The sequence below is a fragment of the Ursus americanus genome, chromosome 18, assembly GCF_024610735.1.
Source record: "Ursus americanus isolate L20-20 chromosome 18, mUrsAme1.1.p, whole genome shotgun sequence".
Taxonomy (NCBI): domain Eukaryota; kingdom Metazoa; phylum Chordata; class Mammalia; order Carnivora; family Ursidae; genus Ursus; species Ursus americanus.
In genome coordinates this window covers 26,797,377-26,817,953 of record NC_142144.1, presented here as the reverse complement: position 1 = coordinate 26,817,953, position 20,577 = coordinate 26,797,377, and the positions used below count along the sequence as shown (strand labels likewise).

The 20,577-nt window shown below is 35.4% G+C and overlaps 1 protein-coding gene and 1 long non-coding RNA gene across 2 annotated transcripts in view; one reads left to right on the top strand and one right to left on the bottom strand.

Annotated features, from left to right (window-relative positions):
* Positions 1-20,577, bottom strand: part of LOC123781066 (uncharacterized) — a 614,912-nt gene that overhangs the window by 567,077 nt on the left and 27,258 nt on the right. The window lies entirely within an intron of this gene.
* On the top strand, positions 5,302-6,255 carry LOC123781062 (olfactory receptor 13D1-like). The gene has a single exon (XM_045780360.2). It carries the CDS (start codon positions 5,302-5,304, stop codon positions 6,253-6,255), a length of 954 nt encoding a protein of 317 aa, XP_045636316.2.

The window sequence follows — 20,577 nt, the reverse complement described above, 5'->3', positions numbered from 1 at the left end:
ATCCTTGCCACAGTTTCCTTAAAAGGAATACTTTAAAATACTTCGATTTTTTGATATTATTTCAATTCCAGTATAGTTAACATAGTGTTCTATTAGTTTCAGAGGTGCAATATAGTGAGTCAACAATTCTATACATTACTCAGTGCTCATGATAATAAGTGTACTCTTTTATCCCCATCACCTATGTCACCCACCCCTTCTTCTACCATGCCTATGGTAACCATCAGTTTGTTCTCTATAGTTAAGAGTCTATATCTTGGTTTTTCTCTTTTATTTTCCTTTGCTCATTTGTTTTGTTGCTTAAGTTCCACATTTGAGTGAGATCATATGATATTTGTCTTTCTCTGACTTCTCACTTAGCACTATACTCTATAGCTTTATCCATGTTGTTGCAAATCGCAAGATTTCGTTCTTTTTTTATAATAATTTTTATTATGTTATGTTAGTCACCATACAGTACATCCTTAGCTTTTGATGTAATGTTCCAAGATTCATTATTTGCGTATAACACCCAGTGCACCATGCAAGATTTCGTTCTTTTTTAATTGAAAATATTCCACTGCGTGTGTGTGTGTGTGTGTGTGTGTGTGTGTGTGTGTGTGTATCTCACATCTTCTTTATCCATCCATCTATCAGTGGACCCTTGGGCTGCTTCCATAATTTGGCTATTGTAAATAATGCTGCAATAAACACAGGGGTGCATGTATCCCTTTGAATTAGTATTTTTGTATTTTGGGGGGTAAATACCCAGTAGTGTGTTTACTGGATTATAGGATAGTTCTATTTTTTAATTTTTTGAGGAAGCTCTTACTGTTTTCCGCAGTGGCTGCACCAGTTTGCATTCCCACCAACAGTGCATGAGGGTTCATTTTTCTCCAATCCTTGTCGATATTTTTACTTATTGTGTTTTTTATTTTAGCCATTCTGACTGGTATGAGGTAATATCTCACTGTGGTTTAGATTTGCATTCCCCTCCTGATGAGTGATGTTGAGCATTCTTTCATGTGTCTGTTGGCCATCTGGATGTCTTCTTTGGAGAAATGTCTGTTCATGTCTTCTCATTTTTAAATTGTATAATTTTAGGGGTGTTGAGTTGTCTAGGTTCTTTATATATTTTGGATACTAACCCTTTATTGGATATGCCATTTCCAAATATCTTCTCCCATTTGGTAAGCTGTCATTTAGTTTTGCTGATTGCTTCCTTCGCTGTGGAGAAGTTTTAATTTTGTTGTAGTCCTAAATGTTTATTTTTGTTTTTGTTTCCCTTGCCTCAGGAGACATATCTAGAAAAATGTTGCCATAGCTGATGTCACAGAAATTACTGCCTGTTCTCTCTTCTAGAATTTTTATGGTTTCCTTTCTCACAGTTATATTTTTAATCTATTTTGAGGTTATTTTCATGTATGGTGTAAAAAAAGTGGGCCGGTTTCATTCTTTTGCATGTAGCTGTCCAGTTTTCCCAACTGGACTTTGGTTAAGTTTATTCCATTTGTTGAAGAGACGTTTTCCCATTGCATATTCTTTCACGTTTTGGCAAAGAACAATTAACCATATATTTATGGGTGCACTTCTGGGTGTTCTATTCTGTTCTATTGATTTATGTATGTATTTTTGTGCCAGTACTGTACTGTCTTGATGACTAAAGCTTGTAATAAATAACCTGAAGTCCAGAATTGTGATGCCACCAACGTTGCTTTTTTTTTTTTTTTTTTCAATGTTGCTTTGGCTATTCAGGGTCTTTTGTGGTTCCATACAAATTTTAGGATTGTTTGTTCTAGTTATGTGAAAAATGCTGTTGGTATTTTTATAGGGATTGCATTAAATGTGTAGATCGCTTTGGGTAGTATAGACATTTTAACAATATTTGTTCTTCCAATCCATGAGCATGGAATGTCTTCCCATTTCTTTGTGTCATCTTCAATTTCTTTCATCAGTGTTTTATAGTTTCCAGAGTATAGGTCTTTCACATCTTTGGTTAAGTCTATTCCTAGGTACTTCACGATTTTTGGTGCAATTGTAAATGGGATTTTCCTAATTTCTCTTTCTGGTGCTTCTATACACACTGGTGCAGTGTATAGAAATACAACAGATTTCTGTATATTAATTTTGTATCCTGTGACTTTACTGAATTCTTTTCACAATTCTAGTAGTTTTTGGTAGAGTCTTCAGGGTTTTCTGTATATGGTATCATGTCATCTGCAAAAAGTGAAAGTTTTACTTCCTCTTTACCAATTTGGATGCCTTTTATTTTTCGTTAATTGCCTTGGCTAGGACTTCCAGTACTGTGCTGAATAAAAGTGTTAAGAGTGAACATTCTTGTCTTGTTCCTGACCTTAGGGGAAAAGCTCTCAGTTTTTCCCCATTAAGGATGATGTTAGTTGTGGAGTTTTCATAAGTGGCCTTTACTATGTTGAGATATGTTCCCTCTACACCTACTTTGTTGAGGGTTTTTATCATGAATGGATGTTTACTTTGTCAAATGCTTTTTCTACATCTGCTGAAATGATCATACGGTTTTTATCCTTTCTTGTATTGATGTGATGTACCACATTGATTGTTTTGGGACTATTGAAACACCCTTGCATCCTGGGAATAAATTCCACTTGATTGTGGTGAATGGTTTTTTTAATGTATTTTTAGATTCAATTTGCTAGTATATTGTTGAAGATTTTTTAAACACTTCTGACTTCTACAGTCATAAAATATATATTCTTCATGCTATGAAAATTTGGAGAATGAGGGAAAATTTGGGGAAACGAAGAACAATTAAGAATATTAATAATGCTTCCAAATGCATTTCAGAGAAAACCAGTTAACATTTTGCTGTGGCTTTTTTTCAGCCACATATATACAAATTATAATCATTTATAGTGCCTTGAAACTTCCTATTTTAATGTAACATTATACCATGAGCATTTCCTTTCCCTTTACTCTTCTCCAAGATTACAATTTTTATTGGTTGTATAACATATGAAGGTATGTCATCTCACGAATATGGAATGACCCACGATCAACACAAATCAGACTTCCAGCAACCTAAAAGAAAAAAAATTGCTGCAACTGTTCAAATCCTGATTGAACTTGAAACATGAAAGGACATGCAATAATATGTCAATAAATAAATATCATTTATTTCTCTTACTATTTCTATTCAGTGGATCATTCAGAAGAAAAAAATGTTAAATAATAATAACAGTGCTAATATCAATCTTTGACAACTTTTACAAATACACTCCAGAGTTTTGCCATTTTGAATTATGTGACCCAATGATTTGATAGAGATGATCTTTATTATATTAATTATGTATTCTCCCATATCTAAATTTCTAAGAGATTTTACTAAGAATGAGTATGGTATTTTATCAAATGTTTTCTGGCATGTTATTAGATGAACATGTGTTTTGATTTTTTGCCTATTTGTTTAATGTATCACATTGATAGATTTTCAAGTATTAATTTGGAATTTTATTAATTCCTGAAATAAATTTTATCACTTTAGTATACTGTTTGGATGTACTTTATGACTGTTATATATATGCATAAATAATATTGATCATAGTTTTCTTCTATCCTTGACAATTTGGATTAAATAGGCTATTTTAGTTTGATAATGTCTTTGTGAAATGTTCCATATTTTTTCCACATTGAAACATGTCATAAAGCACAGACATTGTTTCCTGAAAAAGAAACAATTTTTAACAATTTTAAGCAATATTTTAAACTTGAAACAAGCTTAAAATAACTCTCATAAGCATTCTGCATCCAGCTTCCATTTTGAAAAACAAGATCTCATAATGGGATCTCTATTATCTATGATAGTATACTAGGCAGAGTTTGAGCTGTATAGATGAATAAATGAAGGATTCTATGAGAGACATTAAGTACAGAGTGCTATGACAGTACTTACAAAGGGCATCTTCCTCAAAAAAGGAGATGAGATTGTTTTCCTAGAAAAGGTGATGTCTAAGTTAGGAGGGGTCCTTCTAGCTTAAGAAAACAACATGTACAAATGCATAAGGAAGAGGGGAGCCTCGGTGGCTCAGTCGGTTAAGCGTCTGCCTTCAGCTCAGGTCATGATCCCAGGGTCCTGGGTTGAGCTCCTAGTTGGGCTCCCTGCTCAGCGGGGAGCCTGCTTCTCCCTCTTCCTATACTCCTCCCCCCTGCCCATGCTCTCTCGCAAGCTCTCTCAAATAAATAAATAAAATCTTTAAATTAAAAAACTGCATAAGGAAGAGTGTAGTACTATGGAAGACTGAAAGAAATAGCACGGCCTCTGCAGAGCATTTAGGGTGCCTCCGGAATTTCTACAATAGAAGAATCAAGGGGTAACAATGTGCTTGGTGGAGGAGCTGGAGGACTTTTCTTGAAGTTGTGTTGCATAGGAAGCACATTGTTTTACACGGATTATACTTTCCTGTTCAAATGTTCAAATGTTTTTTGTATGGTTGCTGATGAAGATCATGAGGAAACAAAACCTCCCTTGACACCACCATATAAGAAATGGCAAAAGTGAAAGAAAAGGTAACTGAAGAAGTTCAGATAGGCCCACCTGACATGTTGATTTGGTGTTTCTGGTAAAATTACTCTTTCCGTTTTCTCTTGTTTTGACCTAAATTCTGAGAATTGGCTTCCCTCATCCGGGACCTTTTTTGAACAGAGAGAAAGCCATTCCTCCTTCATCTTTGTGTGTGTATATATATATTAAATATATATATTTAATATTACTATATTACATAGAGTAAATATAATTATATAATATATATATGCCATGTTAGAACTACCTGCTATTGTAGATGCCTAACAGATTTTACCTACGTTGATTCTAAAGACAACAAGTAATTATTGCTTTTTCCCAGTTTACTATGAGCTGAGACCCTGAAAAAATAAAGTTTACTAAAGTTATATCCAGGTTAAATGATATGGTGCTAGATCTACATAATCTTTTAGAGACCAGCTTCATCAGAAAGCAGCTTTAATTTAAAATTTTCCATTAATAAAGACACCCTTATATATCTACATTTGAAAGCAGTTTGTTCTAAATTTTATTTGGCACTTCCCAGAATTTTTGGAGTATTAATAGCTTTGACTATGTTGCTGTAGAGTCCTCAGATGTCTTGGATTTCTCAAAGCCTTACTACCATCCATCACCAACAAAATAAATACCATATCCCTCCTCTTTTGATTCCTAGGAGTGTTTCAAGATGAATCAAATACAATATTGGAAGTGAAAGTGTACTAAAAATCTACATTATAAATTTAAATTTCCCTCAGTCTTGTCCTTTTCCAAATAATGAAAGTAACATGGAACACATGAAGATGGGGAATTACTCGCCTGTGACCGAATTCATTCTCGTGGGACTTTCCAAATACCCAGTGCTCCAGTTTTTTCTTTTCATGTTCTGCCTCATCATGTATGTGATAATTCTGCTGGGAAACAGCCTCCTCATTATCATCAGCATACTGGATTCTCGCCTTCACACCCCCATGTACTTCTTCCTTGGGAACCTCTCATTCCTGGACATCTGTTACACATCATCGACCATTCCTCCAATGCTCATCATATTTAGCTCTGAGACAAAATCCATCTCCTTCATTGGCTGTGCTCTGCAGATGGTTGTGTCCCTTGGATTGGGCTGCACTGAGTGTGTCCTCCTGGCTGTGATGGCCTATGATCGGTATGTGGCCATCTGCAACCCACTGAGGTACCCCATCATCATGAACAGAGTGCTTTATGTGCACATGGCTGCTTGGTCCTGGATCATAGGCTATCTGACCTCCCTACTGCAATCAGTCATGACAATGATATTGCCATTCTGTGGGAATAACGTTATCGACCATCTTACCTGTGAGTTACTGGCCCTTCTTAAACTCATCTGCTCAGATATCACCATCAATGTTATTATCATGACAGTGCTAAGTATTATTATACTGGTGATTCCCCTACTGTTAATTTTCATCTCTTATGTTTTTATCCTCTCTTCCATCCTGAGAATTAATTCTGCTGAAGGGAGAAAGAAAGCTTTTTCTACCTGTTCAGCCCACCTGACTGTGGTTATCTTGTTCTATGGTTCAGCCCTTTTTATGTACATGAAGCCCAAGTCAAATGACACAAACACTTCTGATGAGATCATCGGGCTATTTTATGGAGTGATAACCCCAATGTTAAACCCCATCATCTACAGTCTGAGGAATAAAGAAGTGAATGAAGCCATGAAGAAAGTTCTGAGGAGACACCTGCATTTATTGAAATCATGAAAGGCTTTAAGACATGTGATATCCTAAATGGGGAAATAGATCTTGTCTTTTTTAAAATGCAATTAATTAACATATAATGTATTGTTTCAGATGTAGAGGTTAGTGATTCATCAGTCTTATACAATACCCAGTGCTTATTACATCATGTGCCCTCCTTAATGCCCATCACCCAGTTACCCCATCCCCTCACCGCTCTCACCTCCAACAACTCTCAGTTTATTTCCCACGATTAAGAGTCTCTTAACGGTTTGTCTCTCTCACTGACTTTGTCTTGTTTTATTTTTTCCTCTCTTCCCCTATGATCCTCTGTTTTGTTTCTTAAATTCCACATATGAGTGAGATCATATAATTGTCTTTCTCTGACTGACTTATTTCTCTTAGCATAATACCCTCTGGTTCCAACCACATCATTGCAAATGGTAAGATTTCATTTTTTTGATAGCTGACTAGTATTCCATTGTATGGAATCTTCTTTATCCATTCATCTGTCGATGGATATCAGGGCTCTTTCCATAGTTTGGCTATTGTGGACATTGCTGCTATAAACATTGGGATGAGGTGCCCCTTTGGGTCACTACTTTTGTATCAGTGGGGTAAATACCCAGTAGTGCAATTACTGGGTCTTAGGGTAGCTCTTTTTGAGGAAACTCCATACTGTTTTCCAGAGTGGCTGCATCAGCTTGCATTCCCACCAACAATATAAGAGGGTTCCCCTTTCTCTGCATCCTTGACAAAATCTGTTGTTTCCTGACTTGTTAATTTTAGCCATCCTGACAGGTGTTATGTGGTATCTCATAGTGCTTTTGATCTGTATTTCCCTGATGCTGAATGATGCTGAACATTTTTTCCTGTGTCTGTTGGCCATTTGAATGTCTTCTTAGGAAAAATGTCTGTTCATGTCTTCTGCCCATTTCTTGATTGGATTATTCCTGTTAAGTACTTAATAGATTTTGGATACTAGCCCTTTATCAGGTATGTCATTTGCAAATATCTTCTCCCATTCTGTGGGTTGTCTTTTGGTTTTGTCAACTGTTCCTTTTGCTGTGCAAAAGCTTTTTATCTTGATGAAGTCCCAATAGTTCATTTTTGGCTTTGTTTCCCTTGCTTTTGGAGACCTGTCGAGCAGGAAGTTGCTGCGGCCGAGGTCACAGGGGTTGCTGCCTGTGTTCTCTACAATTTTGATGTATTCCTATCTCACATTTAGCTCTTTCATCCATTTGAGTCTATTTTTGTGTATGGTGTTAGGAAATGGTCCAGTTTCATTCTTCTGCATGTGGCTGTCCAATTTTCCCGACACTATTTGTTGAAGAGACTTTTTTCCCCCCATTGGATATTCTCTCCTGCTTTGTCAAAGATTAGTTGACCATAGAGTTGAGGGTCCATTTCTGAGTTCTCTATTCTGTTCCATTAATCTATGTGTCTGTTTTTGTGCCAGTACCCTACTATGCTTACAGATTTGTAATAGAGCTTGAAGTCCAGCATTGTGATGCCACCAGCTCTGGTTTTCTTTTTCAACATTCCTCTGGCTAATTGGGGTCTTTTCTGGGTCTCTACAAATGTTAGGATTATTTGTTCCAGTTCTGTGAAAATAGGGATAGGGATTGCATTGAATGTGTAGATTGCTCTAGGTAGCATAGACATTTTAATAATATCTGTTCTTGCAATCCATGAGCATGAGAAGTTTTTCCATTTCTTTGTGTCTCCTCATTTCTTTCATGAGTGTTCTATAGTTTTCTAAGTATAGATCCTTTGCTTCTTTGGTTAGGTGTATTCCTAGGTATCTTATGGTTTTGGGTGCAATTGTACATGGGACTGACTCCTTAATTTCTCTTTCGTCTCATTGTTAGTGTATAGAAATGCAACTGATATATGTGCATTTATTTTATATACTGCCACTTTGCTGACTTCCTGTATGAGTTCTAGCAATTTTGGGATGGATTCTTTTGGGTTTTCCACATCGAGTATCACATCATCTACAAAAAGCGAGAGTTTGACTTCTTTGCCAATTTGATGCCTTTTATTTCTTTTTGTTGTCTGATTGCTGAGGCTAGGACTTCTAGTACTGTGTTGAACAGCAGTGGTTAGAGTGGACATCCCTGCCATGTTCCTGATTTAGGGGAAAGCTCTCAGTTTTTCCCCATTGAGAATGATATTTGCTGTGGGCTTTTTGTATATGGCTTTTATGATACTGAGGCATGGTTCGTCTATCCCAACACTGTGAGGAGTTTTAATCAAGAAAGGATGCTGTACTTTGTCAAATGCTTTTTCTGCATCTATTGAGAGGATCATATGGTTCTTGCCCTTTCTTTTATTTACGTAGTGTATCACATTGATTGATTTGTGGATGTCGAATCACCCTTGCAGCCCAGGAATAAATCCCACTTAGTCGTGGTGAATAATCCTTTTAATGTACAGTTGGATTCTATTGGCTAGTATCTTGGTGAGAATTTTTGCATCCATGTTCATCAGGGATATTCGTCTGTAATTCTCCTTTTTGGTGGGGTCTTTGTCTAGTTTCGGGATCAAGGTAACGCTGGCCTCACAGAAAGAGTTTGCAAGTTTTCCTTCCATTTCTATTTTCTGAAATAGCTTCAGAAGAATAGGTATTAACTTGTCTTTAAATGTTTGGTAGAATTCCCCTGGGAAGCCATCTGGCCCTGGACTCTTATTTTTTGGGAGATTTTTGAATACTGCTTCAATCTCCTTGCTGGTTTTGGGACTGTTCAGGTTTTCAATTTCTTCCTGTTTCAGTTTTGGTAATTTATATGTCTTTAGAAATGCATCCATTTCTTCCAGATTGCCTAATTTGTTGGCACACAGTTGCTCATAATGTGTTCTTATAATTGCTTGTATTTCTTTGGTGTTAATTGTGATCTCTTCTTTTTCATTCGTTATTTTATTTATTTGGGTCCTTTCTCTTTTCTTTTTGATAAGTCTGGCCAGAGGTTTACCGATCTTATTAATTCTTTCAAGAACTACTTCCTAGGGGCGCCTGGGTAGCGCAGTCGTTAAGTGTCTGCCTTCGGCTCAGGGTGTGATCCCGGCGTTCCGGGATCGAGTCCCACATGGGGCTCCTCCGCTGGGAGCCTGCTTCTTCCTCTCCCACTCCCCTGCTGTGTTCCCTCTCTCGCTGGCTGTCTCTCTGTCACATAAATAAATAAAATGTTTAAAAAAAAAAAAAAGAACTACTTCCTAGTATTGTTGATCTGTTCTACTGTTCTTTTGGTTTGTATCTCATTGATTTCTGCTCTAATCTTTATTATTTCTCTTCTCCTGCTGGGTTTAGGCTTTATTTGCTATTCTTTCTCCAGTTCCTTTAGGTGGAAGATTAGGTTGTGCATTTAAGGACTTTCTTGTTTCTTCAGAAAGGCTTTTATTTGCTATATACTTCCCTCTTAGAACCCCCTTTGATGTATTCCAAAGGTTTTGAACAGTTGTATTTTCTTTTTCATTTCTTTCTATGGTTTTTTAAAATTCTTCTTTAATATCCTGGTTGACCCATTCATTCTTTAGTAGGATGCTCTTTAGCCTCCATGTATTGGAGCTTTTTCGAAATTTCCTCTGGTGATTGAGTTCCAGTTTCCAAGCCCTGCAGTCTGAAAATATACATGGAATAATCCTAATCTTTTGGTACTGGTGGAGACCTGATTTGTGACCCAGTATGTGACCTATTCTGGAGAACGTTCTATGTGCACTTGAGAAGAATGCGAATTCTGTGGCTTTAGGATGGAATGCTCTGAATATATCTATGAAGTCCATCTGGTCCAGTGTGTCATTCAAAGCCATTGTTTCCTCGTTGATCTTCTGCTAGATGATCTGTCCATTGCAGTGAGTGGGATGTTAAAATCCCCTACTATTATTGTATTCTTATCAATGTGTTTCTTTAATTTTGTTATTAATTGGTTTATATAATTGGCTGCTTCCATGTTAGGGAAATGAATATTTACAACTTAGAATTTCTTGTTGGATAGACCCTTTAATTTTGATATAGTATCCTTCCTCATCTCTTATTACAGTCTTTGGTTTAAAATCTCATTTGTTTGATATAAAGACTGCCACCTCAGCTTTCTTTTGATGTCCATTAGCATAATAAATGATTTTCTACCCCCTTACTTTCAATCTGGAGGTGTCTTTGGGTCTAAAATTAATCTTTTGCAGACAGCATATCGATAGGTCTTGCTTTTTTATCCAATCTTATACACCTTGTGTCTTTTGATTGGGGCATTTAGCCCATTTGCATTTAGAGTAACTATTGAGAGATATGAATTTAGTGCCATCGTATTACTGGTAAAGTCACTGTTTGTGTATATTGTCTCTGTTCCTTTCTGGTCTATGTTACTTTTGGGATCTCTCTTCACTTAAAGGATCCCTTTTAATATTTCTTGCAGGGCTGGTTTAGTGATCACAAATTCTTTTAGTTTCTGTTTGTCCTGGAAGCTTTTTATCTCTCCTATTTTGAATGACAGCCTTGCTGGATAAAGTATTCTTGGCTGCATATTTTTCTCATGCAGTCCTTTCTGGCCTGCCAGGTCTTTGTGGATAGAACTGTTGCCAGTCTAATGTTTCACCCTCGTAGGTTATGGACCTCTTGTCCCAAGCTGCTTTCAGGATTTTCTCTTTGACTCTGAGATTTGCATGTTTCACTATTTTATATCAGGGTGTTGATCTATTTTTATTGATTTTGAGGTGGGTTCTCTGTGCTTCCTGGACTCAGATGCCTGTTTCCTTCCCCAGATTAGGGAAATTCTCCACTATAGTTTGCTCCAATATACCTTCTAGCCCTCTCTCCCTTTCCTCTTCTGGGATACCAATTATTCTAATATTGTTTCACTTTATGGTATCTTATCTCTCAAATTCATTTTAGATGTCACTTTCTCTTATCATGGAAAATAAAAGAATACGATCCTAGCCATTTAGAGTACCAACAGTTAACAATACTTTAAATTATTGTTTACTTTAAATTTTTCTAAGAGGATAGATCTTATGTTAAGTGTTCTTACTGCAAAATAATAATAATAAATAAGAGGGTAGGAAGAAACTTTTGGAGGTGATGGACAGGGTTGTGGCACACAATGTAATGAAGGTGTTATGAGTGTACACTTACCTCCAAGCTCTCATGTTGTATAATTATGTACACCTATTTGAATGTGCAAAACTAATTGAAAACCCAGGGGAGAAAAAAGGATTTTACTTTAAACAATGAAGAATACATACTAAAGTTCTAATAAAGGTAAAACTAATCAATGGTATTAAAATATCAGAAAAGGTAGCTACTTTGGCAGAGTTGAGACAGGGAAAGACTGGAAGAGGCATTAGGGAACTCTTCTAAGGTTATGCTAATGTTCTATATCTTGATAGTTTAGATGACACAGCTGTATGCATTTGTCAAAACAGTACATTTTACTTGTTTGTGCATTTATATAAATTTTAAATAAAAATAAAAACTGCAACTAAAAACTTAATTCTAGTTAACAATAAACTCATTAATGATATGCATACTGAGGGAGAAGTGTATTGAAGTCTGCAAAGTGCTTTAAAATGCATAAAATGTAAGACAGATTGAGAAATATAGAGGATAGATCATAGACACAGTAAGCAAGTCTAGTAAAATATTAATGGTAGGGATGCCTGGGTAGCTCAGTGGTTGTCTGCCTGCGGCTCAGGTCATGATCCCAGGGTCCTGGGATCGAGTCCTGCATTGGGCTCCTTGCTCAGAGGAGAGCCTGCTTCTCCCTCTGCTTCATTCTGTCTGCCACTCCCTCTGCCTGCAACTCCGCCTACTTGTACCCTGTGTGTGTGTGTCTCTCTCTCTCTGACAAATAAATAGAATCTTTTTTAAAAAAAATCTTAATTATCTAGTCAGTGGATAAATGAGTGTTCACTTTAAAATTCTTTCAATCCTCCCTTACGGTTGAAAATTTTCATAATAAAATGTTGGAAAAATTTTACACAAAACTTAATCAGGGGCATAGCTCTTGAATGAATGACACAATATAGACTCCTACTGAGTCAAAGATAGAGAACAAATTAAACATGATGTCCTTGTAAGTTCCCTTAAATTTCATTTAGGAAAAAGTAATACTACTTTAAACTTTAAAAAGGCAAAATTTGTTAGCAGGTTATTTATAACTCTTACAAGAGAGAAATTTAAAATAAATTTTAATGGTCCCTGTGAAACTTAATTTTCTATATGATCTGTAGTCAGAGTTTAAACTGTTAGTCAGAGTTTAAACTGTCCTAGTCCTAGGGACAGATATAAGGAAAGGACAGGGGAGAAAAGAAATGTATCAGAAATTTATAAAAATCAGAATCAAAGATAATGAGAAAAAAGGAAAAGAGCAAACTTCTTTGGCAGGATGTTTTGTCTGCATGATTCTTTCTCCTGTTTTTAGCTACTTCTGAGGCACTACTAGTTTCCCAGGGCATGTCAGATTGTATAGACCCTAACAAAAGGAATTTGGTTCTACAGCCTTTACTCTTTAATCCCCCTTCTTCCATACCCTAAGTCCATGAAGAGGTTTTTGAAAATGGCATTCCTCAATACCAAAGTTTCTCAATCTTGGCACTATTGATATTTTGGGCTGGGTAATGCCCCATCGTGGGAAGCTATCCTATACATTATACGATGTTTAGCAGTACCCCTTGCCTCTACACATTAGATGCCAGCAGTACTGCCCTCCCTCCCCTCACCCTCTCGAACGTGACAGCCAACAGTGTCTCTGGAATCTACCACAGGTCTCAAAGGGGCAAAATCACCACAGTTGAAAACTCTGCTATACATCCACAAAAAAAATTATCTCTAAATAACACTGCTAAACATTGTAACATTCTTAAAACAACCAAATTGCATAAACACTCACATTTCCCAGAGCCATTTCTAATCTGAAACTTGAATAAATATTAAGAGTTTGAAGTTCCACTCAAACAATGTAAACTATAAACTGGGTGAAAAATGAACTTTTTTTTCTTATGCTACTGATATTTTCACACCAGGTGTAGAAGGAATAAGGACTATAAATATCAGAAATTAAAGATTAGAGATAACATAAATAGTGGTAGCATTTTAATAAAGATTCAACTGAGTATATATGCTAAAAGCATAAGATTGTTTCTAAAAGGGAATGAGACTTTGGTCAATATTATAAAGACTATTGGTATTAGTGATGAAGGGATTACTGAATACAAATTTTATGCCTCTGATCCAAGTTTCAAATTTCAAAGCATTATTTTTTCTTTTGAGTATGCCATGCAGTCTAGATTTTATGTTATAATTAGTAGGCACACTTATATCTCAAATTCTAACACATGTAAAAAGTATACTTAAATCCATATTTAACAAATCTGTAATAATTTTTAAGATAAGGCCAATAATTTTGTAAAATCAGTATTTGATAAATGTATATACATGTTTATATTAAAGAAATTATAAGGGTAAAGTCAGTGCCCAATAGGGAACCATGGATGTTAGTCAAGAATGGCATGATGCCATTTCTGAGAATATTCTTTGTTATTTAAAACTAATGTAAAACAGACTTCTCTTAATGGAGTATATATGTCATCAATGAGAAAAAAAGCCCAAAGAAATGGAATAATATCTTCAAATTGTTCATAGAAAACAACTAAAAACCTATTATTCTGCACCAAACTAAACTACTTTTGAAGAGAAAAAGCAAAATAAAGATACTTTTAGCCAAAGACTAAGAGATCTTACTTATGAGGGAATGGAAGGCAAGCTGAGGACAAAGCAGAAGCTGACACCCTGCAACCCCCCCACCCATGGGATGTATGTGACATTCCTCAGGCACTCCTGGCTGCCCTAAAGGACAAAGAAACAGTCCTTACTACCTACAGCCCATTGACAAGTCCTTGAAACAGGCACAGTGACATTCCTCTAGGAATTCAGCTGCCTCAATGTTAATACTTTGCTAAGGGCAAAAGGCAGTCCTAGCCTGATCCCCTCCTCTCCACCAAGATCCTGTAAGTCTACTTTAACGTATGAAAATTCCTTTGGAAACTTCCTTCTCTAACCCCAACCCCCTGAAGATACATGTCGGCAATCATCCCCCAAGCATATGGCCCACCGATATACATCTGAAGGGTCTCATGACTCAGGTTTTATTAGACAGTAAAAAATGACCTTTTCCCAACAACAGCTAGCCCCCTCAAGGTCCTGGAAACCTTGCTTCCAAAATTCCTTAGAGACTTAGGCTATCCCTAACCCTCTCCCAACTTGAGGGTATATAATGGGCCATTCCTCACAACCCCGGGGCAGCAGCTCTTTCTGCCCATGGGTCCTGTTCCGTGCTTTAATAAACCACCACTTCGCACCAAAAATGCCTCAAGAATTCTTTCTTGGTCATCGGCTCCGGACTCCACCCCACTGAACCTCACGTATATTCCCCAACCTCATTGTTACCACACGTAGCACCACCCCACAGAGAAAAAATTATATTCAATTGAAAGGTGTGGAATGAAAAAAAATCATAGTAAACAAAGAAATTGGTAGATATGTAGGTAAATCCAAATTGTCCCTAGCTTTCTTTAAATAAAAAAAAGCAACAATCTGAGGAACTTAAATACAAAGTAACAGTGACATTTTAAACATCAACAACATGGAAGATAATTGAGGAATCAAAAATCAAAGATAAACATTTTATTTTTTTTTTAATATTTTATTTATTTATTTCACAGAGAGAGAGACAGCCAATGAGAGAGGGAACACAAGCAGGGGGAGCGGGACAGGAAGAAGCAGACTCCTAGCAGAGAAGCCTGATGTGGGGCTCGATCCCAGAACGCTGGGATCACGCCCTGAGCCGAAGGCAGATGCTTAACGACTGTGCCACCCAGGCGCCCCAAAGATAAACATTTTAAAGTCCTTATACTACTCAGAAGAATTGCAAAGATATTAAGTAGAGACTATATTAAGTTAAACAAGCATCATTAAAAAGCTAAGGGAATTCATAAAAACAACAGAAATAAGATACAGAACTTCCAAATTTGTTAATAAAAGACGGCAAAGAAAATTTCATCAATTCAATAGAAGGCATGAAAGTTATTCAAAAAAGGGAGAGAAAGAGAATTTCAAAAGCATAACAGATTAAAAACAAACACCAAATGAGGATAAAAAAATCAAAAGCATAAGTATTCACATTAAACGTTACAAAGGCACCGGTTGGAAGATATCAACTGATACTGTGCAGAATGACATTCACCTGCTTTCTAATGTGAAACTTCACCTTTCATCCCAGCAAAAATGCAACTAACTCAGTGATTTTCTATCTACAAGAGCAATTCCTAAAATGTAAATAGAAAGTTGGAAATTAACGTTGATGGGAAAAGCCGCACCATATCAACACCAACATAAGTAAGCTGATGTTTCTATTAAATCAGGCTAGAAGGACCTTGAGACAAAAAGCATTACCAGAGAATTTATCAGAAAGAAAAAATAGTCCTGAAACTTATCCATCTTACCACACAGCTTCAATATAAACATGCATGAATACTGACAGAATTACAAGAAAAAGATAAATCTACAATAAAAAAGAGATAATTCAATATCTGCCTTAAACTAATAAAACACATGCACATTTATATGAAACTTTGCATTAAGATAGGAGAGGATATTTTAAAATCCAAATGAAATATATGAAAACTAACACATTAGGAAAGGAAGCAAGTCTCAATAAATACCAAAGAGTAATATTCAAATCTCAACTCTGGCCACAATAAAAAATACATTAGAAATAAATATTGAAAATATAACCACCCCCAAAATGTCTTTTAAATCTGAAAATTAGAAAACATGCTATTAAATAATAGGTTAGAATAGATTCTGATGAAAATTCTAAAATATTTTAAACTAAATAATAAAATTAATATAAAATATCAAATTATTAAAAGACACAATAGAAAATCCAAGTAAATTGTGAAGCTCTGTACTGCTCATGTTAGGAAATTTAAAAATAAATATATTCATTTGCCCCAATTTTAAAAATTCAGTGTCATTCCAAACAAAATGAAATCGGATTTTTACATTTGCCAAGTTGAGCCTAAAATTCATGGAAGAATGAAGAGCCAAGAATACCCAAAACTATGCTGTAGAATAAGAAATTCAGACTCGTTATACCAGACATCAAGAATGATCATAAAGCTACAGTACATCAGATAGTGTGGTATTGATTCAGGTAAAGACAAGTCTATCAAAGAAACAACAGAGCAAAGACTCCAGAAATACCTTAACTATATATGGAAGTTAATTTATTTCCCAAATGAAGTGGCATTTGATATAAAATAGCATTATTAATCAGGAGAAAATGGATGAACTATTAAATAAACGGTGCCTGGGTATTGAACTAATTATACTGAAAAAATATTAAAACTCTACCCCACACTGTGCCCAAAATAAATTTGAGACAAATTAAATACCTAAATAAATAAAACAAAATCCACAATGATATAACCTCCAGAGAAAAATGAACCACATGCTATATAACTGAAATATAACTGATTGCTCCTCTTTTAAAATTATGTGTTTCATCCCCTTATTTCAGGGTGTAATTATTCTAGATGAGCTAAAGTCTCCTTGCTAAAGTGAGTGTTCTCCTAACTAAAGCCTATACAATTGTGGAGGTGCTGGAAGAAGACAAATGTAGGGAAAATTAAAATACTAAAACCTGACTTTTCTCAAAAAGAATAGACAGTGACGGAAGCTCTGTTTCCGGTCCTACAACATTGTTATTAACTTCAAAAAGCCAAAAAGAAATAAAAGTGGAAAACTGCCAAGAATCTAAGAGGAAACAATTTCATTTCCACTTGTTTCATGTGTTCCCCCTCCATCCGTGCACTATGTAAAAAACTATGATATTCTTTAAAAATGTCTAATAAAATAACATGACATTTATTTATATATATATATATATTTATTTTAAACAGCAAGTTATAAAACAGGAAATGCATTGTGCTCTCAAGCTTTCACTATATTGTAGTACATGCATAAAAATAATGAAATACCAACAGTTATATCTAAAATTGTGGGTGACTTTCATTTTATCCATTAGGCTTTTCTTTATTTCCCAAATTTTCCGCAATGAATACATTTCATTTCTATAATTAGGGGAAAAAAATCTCAAAGAAGAAAGAAAATTGCTTTTTAATAAGTAAGGTACAATTCGGGTCTTTTGGACATTATCTCTAATGTATCTAAAAGTTATTATCTTCAGCAAGACTTAAAGGTTCAACTTGAAATCACTTCTGGGATTAGAGAGTCTCTTAGAAGAAAACAAAGGAGTATTTAAATTGGCTACCAAAACCACTGAGGTGCCCTCTGGAATGTTTAGGGCCTAGAGATTAGAGTACTTTTGTGGCAGCTTGACTTACTATTGATACAAATTTATAACATGAATTTCATTGGGGATGAAAGCATTATTTTTCATCTGCCCCCTTACTGCTACTAGCAGGCACCTGGAACTGTGGGATATCTGTCTGTGAGTTCTAATAGCATGACTATAGCTCTTAGAGAAGATAGCTAAGATTCTAATGAATCCAAGTAGGAATAGCAACAGTAGCTCTGTATGTATACAGAAAAAGTTAGTGAAACACTGGAGAAAAGTAATGCTGAATAGAGGGATCCATGCTTGTGTCTAAAATGGCTTTTTTGTTTTGAAGACTGTAGTTCCAATAAACCATGGTATCTATCGTGAATGGAGAATTTGAGGATCCTATGCTGATGCATAAATGAGGTAGACCTAAGCAGAGTTGTAAAGAGGTTTTTTCCAGAAAGGAGAGAAGATAAGGGAGTTAGGAATTCTGAATCATTTATTTTATTTGAAAAGTTTTTAATAAAACAGTGAAAATCTTGAGAAAGAGGAATTGGTGGGTGAAGGAAGTATCTTGGATACTTATGGACATCATTTTAAAGTAGTTGTTTCTCTTTACCATGGAAAATAAAAAATCGTAGCCTGGAGTTCAGATTAAACTAACATGTATTGTGCACTCCCTCTGCACCAAGATCTTCCGAATATGTCATGTTAATTCTCACAATGACTCTACAAAATAAGTACTGTTACCCCATTTTATATCATGCTCCTTTTAAGTGTCTTGCTCAAGGTTTGTAGAGCTATTAAGCCACAGAGCAAAGACTGAACTCTAGGTCCCCTGACTCTAAGACAATTGTTCTTTCAATTAAAATACAGTCCCTTTCCATAAAGATAACTTACTGGCAATAAGAACGAAAGCCTAAGAGTACTTACAGCACAGTAGGCTTCCATGGCACAGCCCTAGGAATTATTAGGTAGCATGTTCTGATCAACCCCAGAAGTGAGTCTACAGGTCAGAGGATCCTACAAGATAAGAGCTTAAAGCCTCAGCTGTGCTACCAGCAACAAAGAATTACATGTAGTACCCATAGAGCAATATTAGTTAAAACAACAACAACAACAACAAAACCTCAGGATAATTCTCAAGACCATACTGAAAAAGGAGATGAGGACCTATTTCTAACTCACCCAGTATTGCTTATTATTAACACCTTTTAAAGTTCCCACAGGGTCATTTACGTGGACAAGCATTTAGGATCTTCTGCCAGAGATGTTATATTATACAGAACAAAGGTGCTTTATAAAAACAGTAGGAGAAACTAGATACAGAATATAGAATGCAATATTTAGTGCTCAAAATTTCTTCTGATGGAAATCTTCTACGGTGAGAGTGCCATACTCTGCTTCGAAAAGTTCCTTGGGTTAAAATCAGGGAGCATGGGTGAGTAATTGTGCTTTACAAGAAAATTATTACCCTTCTCTGGGTAAATATGGGGAGAAGTAAAGTGAATGCTTCACAATCCATAGTCCTCAAGCAGAGTTTCCTTTCTTTCCATAGTTGATCCCAATGGTGAGGACCTAACTAACGACCAGGCCTTTGGAAAAAGATGAACAAAACCTGGAGAACAAGAAACTGAATCTATCCTTTATGGCAGAAAGAAAAAGCATAGGTAACAGAAACTCCTGATGTTTTCTCATGCTCCTTCCTACCCACCAGTTATCTTCCCTTTTTCTTGAGTGATACTGCATCCTATCTGTACCACTAAGCTTGGTAACATTCTAAATGGTGAGTTCTAGAATCCCTTTGCAACACTTGAGTCAATATGTCTGCTGATGGTGGATATATGTGTGAGACTGATTGAACTTGGAACACTAAATGGCATTAAATTAGTCTGTGTAATATAAAGCAACATAAAGCCCCTCTCCAATTTCCTGTCTATATTTTATTTCCTACTTGAGTTTTAAAGAAAACTGGGGCAGAATCCTTGGATGTCTTAAACACTATCTCCTTCTAAGAAAAATTTGAAAATGTTATTTCTGATATTTATAACCATAAAATATAGGTTAATTAAGAATTATTTAGAAAACATAAAGAATAGAGAAAATATTATTAATGCCCCAAATCCCATATTCCAGAAGAAATTACAGTTAAAATTTTCGAGTAGTTTCTATACAAATATGCATATATATTTGTAAACATTTATATTAGTTGTAGCCATTTATATTATTTACATTATTAAGAAACTTTTTTTTCTTCATATTGTATTATATCATGAGCACTGCCCCTTATCCTTAACTCTTCCCCAAGACTACAAATTTGTACTGGTGATACTACATGTGACATTTTATCTTCTCATATGTATACCATATCCATGACATGCCAGAATGTCAGCATTCTAGAGGAAAAAATTATAGCCCCTATTAAAGCATGATTGAACTTCACATATAATATTATATGCAATGTCATTTATTTTTGTTTTTCTATCCTATTGTTGGATTTTTAGGGGAAAATGTTAAGTAACAACAATAATAATAATAAGGCATCTTTGAATGACTTTTAGGGACATAGCTCCAGCATGTCACCATTTGAAATTATGTTGGCCAACAGTTTAAGAGAATCTTTATCATCTTAGTGATTTATCTTCCAAGGTCTAGACTACTAAGAGGTTTTATCAAGAATGAATGTTATGTTCTATCATTGCTTTGGGGCATCTAGTTAGATGACAATATTTTATTTTTATTATCTGTTTAGTATATTAAAGTGATAGATTTCCAAGCATTAAGTTAGAATTTCATGTATTAATAAAAATAAATGACATCATTTTAGTATGTAGCTTGATATACTTATTATTCTTTGCATATGCATTCATAAATGGGATTGATCATAGTTTTACTCTGACAGCTCTGGGTAGAAAAGCAATTTTACTTTGATAAAATAATTTGCAAAGTGTTCCATAACTTTTTCACATTGGAACATGTTACAGAGCATATATATTTGTTTCGTAAA